General features: G+C 37.1%; 1 protein-coding gene across 1 annotated transcript in view; it reads right to left on the bottom strand.

Moving 5' to 3' along the window:
- LOC139720136 (uncharacterized) overlaps positions 1-15,054 on the bottom strand; it is a 48,916-nt gene that overhangs the window by 4,791 nt on the left and 29,071 nt on the right. The window contains exon 12 of the mRNA XM_071631507.1: positions 865-1,073. Coding sequence (XP_071487608.1) covers positions 865-1,073 — 209 coding nt within the window. The remainder of the gene's footprint in view (positions 1-864; positions 1,074-15,054) is intronic.

The following is a 15,054-nucleotide window of genomic DNA, read 5'->3' as shown; positions in this document are numbered from 1 at the left end:
GTACAGAAAGGTACCCAAAATGAGGAAAAGGTTTCAAAGTTGGGTTCACAATCTCATTCTTGAGCAACCAGCCCACTCACACCGCAGAAAACATCGAAATCTCTCAAATCCTTGTCAGGGATGTTTTCTGTTAGGGGTGAGCTAAAGGACAAGGTCCATAAACTTATGCTGTACATTCAAAACCCATGTCATTTTCACGAAACTTGACCACATTGTAGAGGAAGTCTTTATACTAATTCCAGAAAAACAATTAAAAGTGGGGGTTTATGTGCTCGTTTTTTATCTAGCAGTGCCCCCATGCGACATATGTGACCCGCTACAACAAAAGGATCCTAAAGTCACTGACAGCCGAGCCCAGAAAATCGAGTTTGAAGTCACATCATCAAAATTGGTCAAAGCAATCGGATTTCTGTTTTTTGCATAATTTTGTAGTCTAATGTTTTGTTCATCATCTGCCGAAGTTTCAAAGCTAAATGATCAGAGGAAAGGAAAGAAATCAGCGTTTTTCTGAGTCATGATTTTCCGACTTTCAATGTAAGAGAAACATGTCCAAAGATTTGGATTTAGCGCCGCAGCTTGACTCCGCCCTTACAAACGAGGGAGTGATCTTATTGGTCAGTGCGTGGCATCCTGATTACCGATTGGTCATGCATGGACCGCTGGCGCTAATCTTCAATGAACATGGTGGAGGTCGCTATTGTCACTATTGTCAGAAGGTCTTCTATTGTCAGGCAGTGAAAACTATCTTGCCTCCCCTTGACCATGAGAACGTTGGAAGGACATGCCATTTTCAGAAAATTGTCCTCCCCTGCCTTTTGGATCCATTTGTTGTAGCGGGTCACATTTACATATTGTAAGTCATACCTTTTTGCGCCTATCTTGCCTTTCAGTCTCCCCATGTGCTCCTTGATTCGTTCGGTAGATGGCAATATGGCTGACATGCAGCCAAATGTGATCGGCATGTCTTTCTCCGTTTCATCAATGAGTTCATCCCAACGGAAATCTTTAACATTTCCCATTGAAAATGGCTGACTGTAACGACTTTTGTGTTCCTTGGACCTCATAGCTTTCACCTCAAATAAAACAAGCAGAATTACAATCAAAAGGCAAGGCAAAAAATCAGCTACATTATCTTATGAACGCCGACCTGGTGGGTCTTAAAAAAAATTGGATGAAATACATTCATATACAAGAGTACCAACATTGAAACATGTTTAAGCAAAAACCAATTCAGAAGTAACAGGCATTAATGTTTCTCCTCTTTAGAGAAGTGTGTGACTAATTTGAAGGAAAAACTAGATATATCGCTACGGCTACTGATATGCCTCCGCCACAATGCATGGTTCTCCTAATAGGTCTATAGTACAATGTCCTGACAATGTGTGATGACAGTTTCACACAATTGGCAAATATTAAAATGACAGGTTTGACACAAATGTGCTGAATGTTTACTTTCCTAGAACTAGGTTCAATTGGATGAATGATTAAAATGTCAGAGTGCAGGTATTTGGGGAACTGATGATTTTTACTTGACTTTTGACCCTTTTATAAGTTTATGCATTGAGTAATTTTCAAGGTATTGAGAAAAAGTATAATTTCAGTATCAAATGGGAAAATAGCATTATCTAAACCTGGCCTTTGACCTTTGACCTCACAGTTCCACAGAGAATCACTGTTAGGTTGAACATGCATAAATATGTAAGTTTCATGATGATACCTTGAGTTACTTTCGAGATATGGAGGAAAAAGTGCAATTTAGCACTTTCACTTGACCTTTTGACCTTTGACCTTTTGGCAAGAAGCTTCCCCCAAAATATATATTGGGTAATACATGCAATACATCAAGTTTAAAAAAAAAAAAACCTTCAGGCATATTGCATTTTAAGGAAAGTAGTGATATTTTGAGGAGTTGACCTTGACCTTTGACCCCCTGACCTTTGACCCATGACCCCCAACTTCCCTAGATAATCACTGCCAATCGGTACAAGCATATATACTAAGTTCCATGAAGATACCTTGAACCATTTGCGAGATATGGAGAAAAACATGAAATTTCAATTTTTTTTCACAAAATAACCTGTGACCTTTGACCTTTGACCCTGTGACCCTAAAATCCACACAAAGTATTATCCCCCAAGGATATACCCTCATACCAAGTTTGATGTAAAACCACCACACGGTTCTTGAGATATCAACAAAAACAAAACGGGACGGACGCACGTACGTACGGACGTACGGACGGACGGACGGACGACCCGAAAACAAAATGCCTCCGGCCACTTCGTTGCGGAGGCATAAAAAGAAAAAGAAAGAGAGAGTTACAGTTGTATATTTTACGCATACATTTTTAAGCAAATGCTTGGTACCAGAGCAATTGCTAACAACCAGTAAGATATTGCTTGTGCTTGTTGGCAAAAGCTTTTGCTCACAAGCAACTCCTTATTTCAAGCATAAGGCTAGCAAAAGCATTTGCTACTAGTCTTTTACGCATTCGGCCTACCCCTTATCCTGTTTCTGATGCAATTCAAGACATTGCATTCATGGATGCTTATTACATGCTAAATGTAAATGAGCTATTGCTAAACCTACTCATGCAAGTGTAACCCTACCATAGAGTATGGTCGCCAATCCTAGTGCTGTTCTGTAAGTGTAATGAGTCATTACTGAAACTTAAGATACAGCGTGTACTATCTGCTATTGTACAACTGTAGATGTGCTGATCCAATTATGGTTCAGATCTATTTCTTTTTTGATTTAGATTCTCTTTAAATCCTATATGTGCTGCAAAAGACATTGCATTCATGGGTGCCTCTTACGTGCTGAATGCAAATGACTCTTGCTAGACCCTAAGTTTAATCCTACCATGTTATTAGGTTGCCTATCCTAGTGCCGTTCTGTAGGGAGTAACAATTCTAGTGTTGAGGCTTTTCCTCGGTTCACTGATACTCCTGATACTAGGCACCGTGTTTCTTATTTATCACTTGTGTATGACCAGGAAATCTGTATTCGTACGTCCTACTAGGGCTGTTGGACTTCAGCCACGATCTTCGAAACGTACTAGCCCAGAATTCTTCTGTCAGGTCATATTCACGGATTATACTCACTTTCAGGATCAGAAGTTGTAGAACAAGGTGCAGGGACTTCACTCAGCTCAGGATCAGCAGTTCTTGAAACGGTGTAACAACTGTTAACAGCTCAGGATCAAATGATTTTGTGTCACGATCTTCCCACATTTATATTGTCTGGAAGAATCCTAGACACATTTCCAACTTCCAATCACACATCTTCCTGGTAAAACCAACCAATCATCATGAAGAGGCACTGCTGTCACTTGCATTTGTCTCTTAATATGCAAAATAGGATTCAGTGCTCCTCAGACACTCAGTGAGCCAGCCAATCACAGCTTTCCTCCAATCATGCATCTTCCCGGTAAAATAGACCAATCAGCATGAAGAAGCATTGCTATCACTTGCATTTGACTCTATTGTATGCAAAGTAGGCTTCAATGTTCCCCAGAATTTTACCATGTTCAGTGAGCCAGCCAATCACACATCTTCCCAGAAAAATAGACCAATAAACACAAAGAAGCATTGCTGGCACTTGCATTGGTCTATTTTACTGGGAAAATGTATGATTGGAAGAGCTGTGATTGGCTGGCTCATTGAACATGGTAAAATTCTGAGGAGCATTGAATCCTATTTTGCATAAAGTAAAGAGACAAAAGGAAGTGATAGCAATACTTCTTCATGTTGATTGGTCTATTTTACCGGGAAGATGTGTGATTGGGTGAAAGCTGTGATTGGCTGGCTCACTGAACATGGTGAAATTCTGAGGAGCACTGAATCCTATTTTACATAAAGTAAAGAGACAAAAGGAAGTGATAGCAATGCTTCTTCATGTTGATTGGTCTATTTTACCGGGAAGATGTATGATTGGAAATTGGAAATGTGTGTAGGATTCTCCAAGACAATATAAATATGGAATGATCATGACATAAAGTCAATTGATCCTGAGCTGTTATCAGTTATTGCACCATTTCAAGAACTGCTGATCCTGAGCTGAGTGAAGTCCCTGCACCTTGTTCTACAACTTCTGATCCTGAAAGTGAGTATAATCCGTGAATATGACCTGACAGAAGAATTCTGGGCTAGTACGTTTCGAAGATCGTGGCTGAAGTCCAACAGCCCTAGTAGGACGTACGAATACAGATTTCCTGGTCATACACAAGTGATAAATAAGAAACACGGTGCCTAGTATCAGGAGTATCAGTGATCCGAGGAAAAGCCTCAACACTAGAATTGTTACTCCCTACAGAACGGCACTAGGATAGGCAACCTAACAACATGGTAGGATTAAACTTAGGGTCTAGCAAGAGTCATTTGCATTCAGCACGTAAGAGGCACTCACGAATGCAATGCCTTTTGCAGCACATATAGGATTTAAAGAGAATCTTAATCTATTAAATGAAAAAAAAAGTAGATATGAACAATAACTGGATCAGCACATCTACAATAACAGATGGTAGTCTTCAGTTTCAGTAGTCCTAAACTCCCTACAGAACAGGACTAGGATTGGCAACCTATAACAACATGGTAGGGTCTAGCAAGAGTCATTTGCATTCAGCACGTAAGAGGCATCCATGAATGCAATGTCTTTTGCAGCACATACAGGGTTTGAATACAATCTAGGTACATAAAAAATAGATCTATGGATTTAACTGCATGTAGCACATTAAAGAGATCGTACAGTTTTGGTTGAGACCCAATTTCAGGTTTCAATAGTTTTTGGTGAGATAATAAGTAACCTCTTATAAATTATAAAAGATCATGTTATTCCATGACAAATTCAATGTTTATTTGATGAAAATTGGTTTTGAAATGGCTGAAATATCCAAAACAGAGCGATTCTCATAAGTGTGGGACCCACACTTTATTATGATCGCTTTGTTTTGCAATGTGCTTTTTTTTATGTTTCAGTCATTCCAAACCTGATTTTCATCAAATAAACTATGAATTTCTCTCAAAATGATATGTCAAGTAATATTTCGTATGTGTTTTCTCGGCATCTCGCAAAAAGTTTAAAGCCCAATTCTCATCTCCACCAATACTGTACTATCCTTTTAATACAGCAAAAGATAGTACTCAATTCAATCACAGGTTACTGCTACGTAACCTGAAAGTCAATGTGATCATTTTATCATCGATTTATATGCTTACAATTCAAATAAAAGGAAATTTTCATATTATACATGGAGGGAGTTTAGAAAATGAACGCCAATATGGAACTTAGTATATATGCTTGTACCGATGGGCAGTGATTATCTAGGGAAGTTGGGGGTCATGGGTCAAAGGTCAGGGGGTCAAAGGTCAAGGTCAACTCCTCAAAATATCACTACTTTCCTTAAAATGCAATATGCCTGTTTTTTTTTTTGATGTATTGCATGTATTACCCAATATATATTTTGGGGGAAGTTTCTTGCCAAAAGGTCAAAGGTCAAGTGAAAGTGCTAATTTGCACTTTTTCCTCCATATCTCGAAAGTAACTCAAGGTATCATCATGAAACTTACATATTTATGCATGTTCAACCTAACAGTGATTCTCTTTGGAACTGTGAGGTCAAAGGTCAAAGGCCAGGTTTAGATAATGCTATTTTCCCATTTGATACTGAAATTATACTTTTTCTCAATACCTTGAAAATTACTCAATGCATAAACTTATAAAAGGGTCAAAAGTCAAGTAAAAATCATCAGTTCCCCAAATGAGACATAAATGGAGTCGACTTCTGTTCACATAAACCAAAACTTTTCAAGGGTGTGTACAGTTCTGGTCGAGGTGAAGATTTAGTCTTTAACGTTTTACAAGATATTCAGAAACTACTCTATGAGATGTCAAAGAGTATGCAGTTCTAAGGGGTATCAAAAGTTTATTAGATGAAAATCAATTTTGAAATGGCTGAGATATCCAAAAGTAAGGTGAAACAAAGATATCCTAATAAAGTTGTGGCATGTTGCCTTTTATTACTAGCATTTTTTTTTGATATCTCAGCCATTTGAAAACCAATTTTCATCAAATAAACATTGAATCCTTCTTAAAGTTACATGCTCTTACATATTTTGTAAGAGGCTTTTCATTATCTCACTTAGGAATGTTCAAAACATGAATCCCTACCTCAACCAGTACTGTACAATCCCTATAAGGCCCAGAACAGATAAAGAGGACCTTTCATACTCTCTAAAAAAAAATCGAGTGAAAATATTCACTCAAAAAAGAGTGAATACAAAAAAAGAGCGAATTTTGAGTGAAATTGGAGTGAATTTGAGTGATTGCTAATTTTCACTTGTTTGAGAGTGACCTCAGGGATCACTCCAAAAATCTTCAAGTGATCCCTGACGTCACTCCAAAATGAGTGAAAATGAACATTTTCACTCAAAATGCACTCCAATTTCACTCGAAATTTACTCTTTTTTGTATTCACTCTTTTTAGAGTGAATATTTTCACTTGATTTTTTTCAGAAAGTATAGCATAAACATTTTGGTATAAGTTGAGGATTTCTTTGTACGAATCACTTTCAAGTAGTCTGAAAATACAACAGGATGGGGCAGGAAAATACAAAATAATTTAGTTTGTCTTTGGAAAACAATTAAGGCTCAAAATGTTCAAATAGAATGCAGTCCCACATTGAATAAATAAAAATTGTGTTTTTCTTTCTTTTCGTTCATTAGACATGGCTCATGCGGAGAAGGACCCTGTCTATGACATCAAGAGTGCAGCGCTGTGCATAACAGGGATCTGTACCAGACTGGCCCATGGATCTTTCAGCCAGGAAGAGGGCATCAAGCTAATCGGAGAATATGTGGAGAAAATCGACAGTAAAGCAAACGAAACTAACAATGTTGTGAAAGAACTGAGGAGGCATAATAGCCAGTTGGCCAAGACCAACTGGTCCTTAAAGAAAGAGAAGGGAGAACTGCAGAAAGAGAATGATGACTTAAAGGAAAAGATTACAAAATTGGAGGAGGATGTAGAAAGTTCACAGTTAAGCATGTCAGCGCTATTCCCAGAAACGGATAGCGAGGAAGAGGAGAAGCAAGAAGACAACCAGAAATAATTTATGAGGAATGTTTGAAGCAGATCTTGACCAATGTGCAGTAGTAGTTTTCTGAAGTTCAACTATACTTTACTAAGAATATGACAAGTATAATGAGGATGGGTCTGATGTATCGATGTAGAACAAAAAATTTTATAACACACATGAATGTAAGTATTAGGCACCAGAAAGTATGGATTGTTATCATAATATGTTTACTGACATATTCCACAATACCTCAATGACAAAGTTTATTTTCCAACAGCCAGGAAATTTGAATGAGGCTAACGTGACATTGCATATTAAATCAATCAATGAATGCAAACTAGATTCCAAGTACAAGAACCAAAAGATGTACAGGCGAATTGAACACAGCTCATATGTGTGAATATTATGCAGTGGAAATTGGAGAAAAGGATTGGCCGTGTGTATGTACATTATTTTTTTCATCTTTTATCTTACTTTAAAGATGACAAATGAGATAAGGATAAGTTCATTGCATTAATGTAGGTTCAATGCAATTATGCTGAGAATGTATTTTGTATGACTGTGTGAATATTAAGCACCAGAAACTGAAGAAAGGGATTGGCCATTTTCTTCATGAACGTATGTCCATATTCTTTTAATCTTTTATTTGACTTCAAAGATGACAAGTGAGATAAGGCTATTAAGTTCATTGCATTAGAGTAGGTTCAATGCAATTATGCTGAGAATGTTTTTTGCATGAATGTGTGACTATTATGTCCCAGAAACTGAAGAAAGGGATTGGCCAGTTTTGAAATGTATGTATGTGTGTATACATTTATTAAATCTTTTATTTGACTTCAAAGATGACAAGTGAGATAAGGATAAGTTCATTGTATTAAAGTAGATTCAATGCAATTATCCTGAGAATGATGTGTGAATATTATGCACCAGAAACTAAAGAAAGGGATAGGCCTGTTTCTTAATGTATGTATGAATATATGTTTTTGAATCTTTTATTTTACTTCAAAGATGACAAGTGAGATAAGGATAAGTTCATTGCATCAAAGTAGGTTCAATGCAATTATGCTGAGAATATTTTTTGTACAAATGTGTGACTATTATGCACCAGAAACTGAAGAAAGGGATTAGCCAGTTTCTTAATGTATGTATGAATATATGTTTTTGAATCTTTTATTTTACTTCAAAGATGACAAGTGAGACAAGGATAAGTTCATTGCATCAAAGTAGGTTCAATGCAATTATGCTGAGAATATTTTTTGTACAAATGTGTGACTATTATGCACCAGAAACTGAAGAAAGGGATTAGCCAGTTTCTTAATGTATGTATGTGTGTATATATTTTTTTTCAATCTTTTATTTTACTTCAAAGATGACGAGTGGGATAAGAGTAAGTTCCATGCAATTATGCTGGGAAAGTATTTTGCAAAAATGTGTGAATAATATGCACCAAAAAGCTGCCAAAGGCCAATTACCAAGAAGATGAGATGTAGCTCATTGGAGAACATGTGGACAAAATTGACAATACAGCAAATGGGATTAGCTATCTTAAATTGTAATATAAGTAGCACACTGCTGAGAAAGGCAAGCTACAGTAGGTGACCGACACCTATAAAGACAAATGTAGCAAAACTGTAAGATGTAAAGAATTGACAGATGAGCATTTCACACTGTTAAAAGAAATAGACAGTGTATAGGGAGCTTTAGATTTTGGTAATGTGGACAGTCAGAGGGAATAAAACCTTTGCATGCATAAAATCACTATCAAAATTGATCTTGTACAGTCTGTTTTGACAGTTGGTTCTGTGCCTAAGATTTGTGCCTGCGCAAAGTTATCATGTAGAGAGGTACTTGATGCACTGATCATATGGAGGCACCATTATACTTTGTCACATATTATGTCTTCACATAATCTTAAACTTCTTCTCAACACAAGGAAGGAAGAGAGAACTGCCAATGCAATTGTTGTCAAACAATGTAAAGTTCTCTATTGAGAAAAAAAAAGAAAAAAGAATCAAGTCAATGACGATTTAGCAGAAACATAGAGTTATGCCCAAAGTGTATTAAATGACAGTTCTTCACCTGTGTAAAAAAAGTGTGATATTTGATTGTTGTAAATTCAAGACCACTTCATATGAAGGAAAGATATCATCAGCAAAGTATGTGTAATTCATAAGCTTGTGCACCAATATGCTTCAAATACAATGCTTTAAGACCAAGTCTTTGAGGTAATATGTACCAATACTCTCACTCAGTTGTTCCATCAAGAAAAGCGTTTATGTTCAATGCTTACAATGTATGTTCATTGGGAATTAAAGATGGAAAAAAAAACAAAACCATGGCACCTTCCAAGATATGTACATCACTTATCCGAGATTAGGACTTGGATATTACAGTGTGTACATGTACATATCTTGGAGAATGTGATCCACGTCCCCGTCGTGGTGCCGGTAACACTCTGCTATCACATGTGCAAAACAATTAATAGTAAACTGCACAAATTACAAATATATCATACAGAAGTACTGTTGCAATTTTGCACTCAATTAAAAAGGAGAATGGAAATACTCTTTCATGCAGTCCAACAAATAATTTTATCTTCAAGAATTTGTAAAGCAAATGGGACAGCAGAGTGGCTAAGGATCACCTTATTGGAACAGCTTGGTAACTCTCAGCATATGGGCAGTATGATAACGTGTTTTCTCAAAGAAAATATTTTACGATAAAAGCTGGAAACTTGCAGAAAATACTGCTCTTTTGCTAGAATTTCAATCTGTTAATGGAATAAATGCAGAATTTTTGTGGTTTTGTTTTCATGACATTTTCTATTAAAAGAAGTAAAGACAATTTCAAAATTCAGAACATGTGCACAATAAGATCTCGATCATATCAGCCTATATTTGCTGATAAATTATTTTCTAACGTTTTAGAATATTCATATCTTCATAATATCCCTTCCAATACCTTGAAATTGAGAGTTCCGATCCATGTTGTAGTATATTTCAGTATTATCAATAATCCACGATATTTATTGATGTACTGAAATATTTTCGTTCAATATATCATCAGGTAGTCAGTAGTATGGCTAAAGGATCAATGTGTAATAGATGTCAACATTATTTTATGGGTTTAACCCATAAAATAATATCTAAGAAGGGCTCAAAATTAACAAGTCCATGGCTAGCCAAGGTAATGGCCAGGCACACATCCAGATTCAACCACAATGTGAGTCAACTGACGTAAGTAGGTCAGTCAATTCAACACTCATTTTTATGCATTTTATTGTTTAGGGGGAGCAAAACAAAATGGGAACACTTTTGGAAATTTTTGCTACCCCCCCCCCCCCCTGAAATGATAATAAAAAATAATAATTTTGAGCCCTTTTTACTGGTTATATAAATTAGCATATTATATTACAGTATTTCATTTGTTTTGTGACTAGGCTATGCTACAAATGGGAAAGAACATTGATGGCAAGTCATGAAAACACAGACTGAAAACTACAGGTCATGCAAGCTTCCTTCAGCAGCAAAAAAAAAGAAGGAATCCAGAATACTTATAGGTATGTACATGTAGTATCACAAGAATCATTGAAACATACTGCATACCCCCGCTAAGTGAAGTAATGCCTAGTGTAACATACAAACATCATACTGAATCTAAAATTAAATACTTCATTTTGGTATGAGAATGAGTAATATACTGAAGTGAAATAATATTTTTCACTTTAAATCCTTAATGTGAACTTCATATGTATTATTAAGCATAAGTATTCAAACAGGCTCTACAATAGCACTGTCCCGGTGGTCCAGGGCCACCAAAACTTGGCTTCAAGCCACCAGATTTGAATTAAAGGTTGATTCTGGTCAATCTGGTGGCTCAATCAGGCAACCCAAATTTTTAAATGATGCACATAAAATGTAAGTTTTTCTTTGTTCTGGGCAACCATTTTCCACTGTTGGGCCACAAAAAATACAATTTGATAAATTTGGTGGCCCGAACAGGTCATCACCAAAAAAGTATGTGTGGAGCTTTAATTTAGATAAATGTTTTATTTCATTCATTCCAATGTTTTATTCCATATTTTTAAGAAATAAGATATTCAATTTTTTGTTTATTTACTGTACGCACAGCCTCAACTCAGTGATGTAATGCTTCGCGGAACCTGTACTATTACAAGAACTTCACAGAAACCAGACAGAAATTGCTGAAGAGTACAAAGGTAACATATAAACATCATACTGAATTTAAAGGTAAATACTTTATTTTTGTATGATAATAAGAAATATACCTAAGTGAAATACATGTAGCATATTTTTTACTTTAAAAAACTTTAATACAAATTTTACACATATTGTAAAACAAGTATTGATAGAATATGTTTTTTTCTTATGAATCTAATTTATTTTATGTTATTTTTCTTATGAATCTAATTCATTTTATGTTGTTTTTCTTTTACTGGTAGGAGTAAAAACAAGATGAAGAACTCCAAGCACCAGGCCACAGTAGCAAGACAAACTAAAAGAACTGTCGCAAGAGCTGACTACAACCAAGGCAATGCCATTTATGGTGATGCAGCTGGAAATCAATGCACATGCAATGTCCTACAGTTTCTTCTCAGAGCGAAAGAACAAAATCCTGTATCTTGGACAAGCACAGACATCAATAATGTTCTTCAATATGGAGCCAGGATGTACAGTGAACTAACAGCAGAGAGCTCAATGACACATTTGATGATAACTGAACTGCCAGAATTCAACAGTACACATCTGAATACTTATCGATTAAAAAGAGGGAATCCAATGGCAGGTACCATTCACACAGCACAAACAGATGCAGACAGCGGGCAATACACCCTCCGTGATGCCATTGTACAAGGAGTGCTCCATCATCAAACAGCATTTATCACCATAGGCACACATACACCAAGCTACACAATTGGACTCTTCCAGGAATCATCAAAGTACTTCATTTTCGACAGCCACAGCCGGGATGATGAGGGAATGTTAAGCGAAGGTGGCAAGGCACTTCTTCTTTCATTTCTATCAATCCACGAGGTAGTCAACCATGTCAAACAATTGGCAACTAGTCTGGGCATTCCCAATGACTTATTCGAGGTTACACCATCAAGCTTGTCACCCATTCTTTCAACTCGCACTCAGCCAAAGAATCTATTATTTGGGTATTTTGCAGACCAGTCACAAAAGCAAAATGAAGAAAGAAAAAGAAAGGTGGAATTCAGACGAAGAAAGATGAGTGAAGACAAGGAACCATCATGTGCTAGAAAGAGGAGAAAAGAAGAGGAAAGAAGCAGAGAGACACAAAGGAAAGCTGAATATCGCATGAAACAATCACTTGAACAAAAGCAGATGGTTAAAGAAAGAGACAGATTGAGAAAAATGGAAGCTCGGAAAAAGAAGCCTGCAGAAATAAAAGAAATGGAAAAGGAGAAAGAGAGAAAAAGAAAAGCCTTGCTTCGATCAAAACAAACAGCTGAAATGAAAGAAAAAGAAGAAGAGAAAGAAAGAAAGAGAATAGCCTCACTTCGTTCAAAACAGACAACAGAAATGAAAGACACAGAAGCAGAGAAAGACAGAAAAAAGAAAGCATCTACCCGTGCAGAACGAACACCTGAAATGAAAGAAAAAGAAGCAGAGAAAGACAGAAAAAGGAAAGCATCTACCCGTGCAGAACAAACAAGTGAAATGAAAGAAAAAGAAGCAGAGAAAGAAAGAAAGAGAATAGCCTCACTTCGTTCAAAACAGACAGCAAAAATGAAAGACACAACAGCAGAGAAAGACCGAAAAAGGAAAGCATCTACCCGTGCAGAACAAACACCTGAAACGAAAGAAAAAGAAGCAGAGAAAGACAGAAAAAGGAAAGCATCTACCCGTGCAGAACAAACAAGTGAAATGAAAGAAAAAGAAGCAGAGAAAGAAAGAAAGAGAATAGCCTCACTTCGTTCAAAACAGACAACAGAAATGAAAGACACAGAAGCAGAGAAAGACAGAAAAAAGAAAGCATCTACCCGTGCAGAACGAACACCTGAAATGAAAGAAAAAGAAGCAGAGAAAGACAGAAAAAGGAAAGCATCTACCCGTGTAGAACAAACAAGTGAAATGAAAGAAAAAGAAGCAGAGAAAGAAAGAAAGAGAATAGCCTCACTTCGTTCAAAACAGACAGCAAAAATGAAAGACACAACAGCAGAGAAAGACCGAAAAAGGAAAGCATCTACCCGTGCAGAACAAACACCTGAAACGAAAGAAAAAGAAGCAGAGAAAGACAGAAAAAGGAAAGCATCTACCCGTGCAGAACAAACAACTGAAATGAAAGACGCAACAGCAGAGAAAGACAGAAAAAGGAAAGCATCTACCCGTGCAGAACAAACAACTGAAATGAAAGAAATAGAAGCAGAGAAAGGCAGAATTCGAAAACTGGCCCAACGTTCAAATGTGGACAAACACAGAAAAGAAAAACTACAGGAAAATGACAAGCAAAGAAAACAGATTCAACGTTTTCCTTCTTCACATGAGAGAGTTATCTCAAACTTTATGAAACACAAAGATCAAGCCCCAGTACATGTTTGCACCTGTTGCCATCGGCAACTGTATCGTGAGTCAGTTTTTGGTTTCCGTAAAACTGCCTACAGCACCAATTCATCAGTCCTAGATGCCTGCACAACAGACTTAAAGAGCTATGGTGGACTGGAATGGATATGTAAAACATGTCATAATTATTTGAAGAAAAATAAAATGCCACCACAGTGTGTCAACAACAAGCTTCAAGTATTTCCTATTCCAGATGAACTGAAAGACCTCACGGAACTTGAAGCAAGGTTACTAGCACAACGGTATCCTTTCATGAAAATCTTAGCCCTTCCAAAAGGGAAACAAGCAGGAATCCGAGGAGCTGTCATAAACATCCCAGTTACAGCAGAACAGGTCTGTGCAAGTCTACCAAGAACTCCATCACAAGCTGGAATCATTCCGCTAAAGTTGAAGAGAAAAAGGGAATTCAAGAGTCATGTTTCCTATCAGAACATTCGGCCTAACTCAGTTCATGTTGCCTTGGAGTACCTAAAGGGGAACAACAAATTCTATGGGTCTATGATTGAGAACTTAAACTGGCAAGAGGACTCCAAGGATGAAAATGAAGATGTCTGGAAGGAACTGACTGAAGTAAACAAAGAAGACAACATTTTCCAATCTGAAAATGAAGGCACTGAAAAGGCAGATGAAGATGAAGAAAATGAACAAGATGGAGAGGAAACAGATCCTAGGGATAGACTACGAGGCCTGCAATACGACACATGTGTGCAAGGTAGTGACCCCACACTAAGCTCTGATAGTGTATATAGCATTGCCCCAGGGGAAGGGAAAAGGCCAATAAGCATCATGATGGATGACCACTGCGAAGAACAATCATTCCCAAGTCTGTTTCCAACAGGCAATTATGGCTTCCAAGTGGAGCGTAACACCAAGTTATCAGTCAAGAAATATTTCAATGCAAGACTGTTAAACAAGGATCCACGATTTGCAAGAAACATTGAATACCTGTTTTTTGCACAGTATGTAACTGAACACAAACAAGTAATGGACAACGTGTCTATTGCCCTTCGAAAAGCTAAGATCAGTACAACAGATGGGGAGAGATTGACAGCAGGGATGGTCACTGATCAACAGAAACTTAAAAACTTCATATTCAGAGACAAGGCCTACAACATGTTGCAGACAGTTCGTGGATCTCCACCTTACTGGCAGGGTGTCATGTTCAAGATACTGGCTGCAGTGAAACAACTTGGACTATTTACATGGTTCCTCACCCTATCTGCAGCAGACTTACGGTGGCATGACACACTCAAAGTGATTGGACAGCAGCAAGGGCAGCATTTCACAGATGATGAAATATCAAGCATGACTTGGGATCAGAAATGCAAGTTGTTAGGATCAAATCCTGTTACTGCTGCAAGACACTTTGATCA

The sequence above is a fragment of the Diadema antillarum genome, unplaced genomic scaffold (genome assembly GCF_040938485.1).
Source record: "Diadema antillarum isolate AM-2024a unplaced genomic scaffold, OU_Dant_1.0 scf00000122, whole genome shotgun sequence".
In the NCBI taxonomy this organism is placed as follows: Eukaryota; Metazoa; Echinodermata; class Echinoidea; order Diadematoida; family Diadematidae; genus Diadema; species Diadema antillarum.
This window is presented reverse-complemented; position numbering and strand designations above follow the sequence as displayed.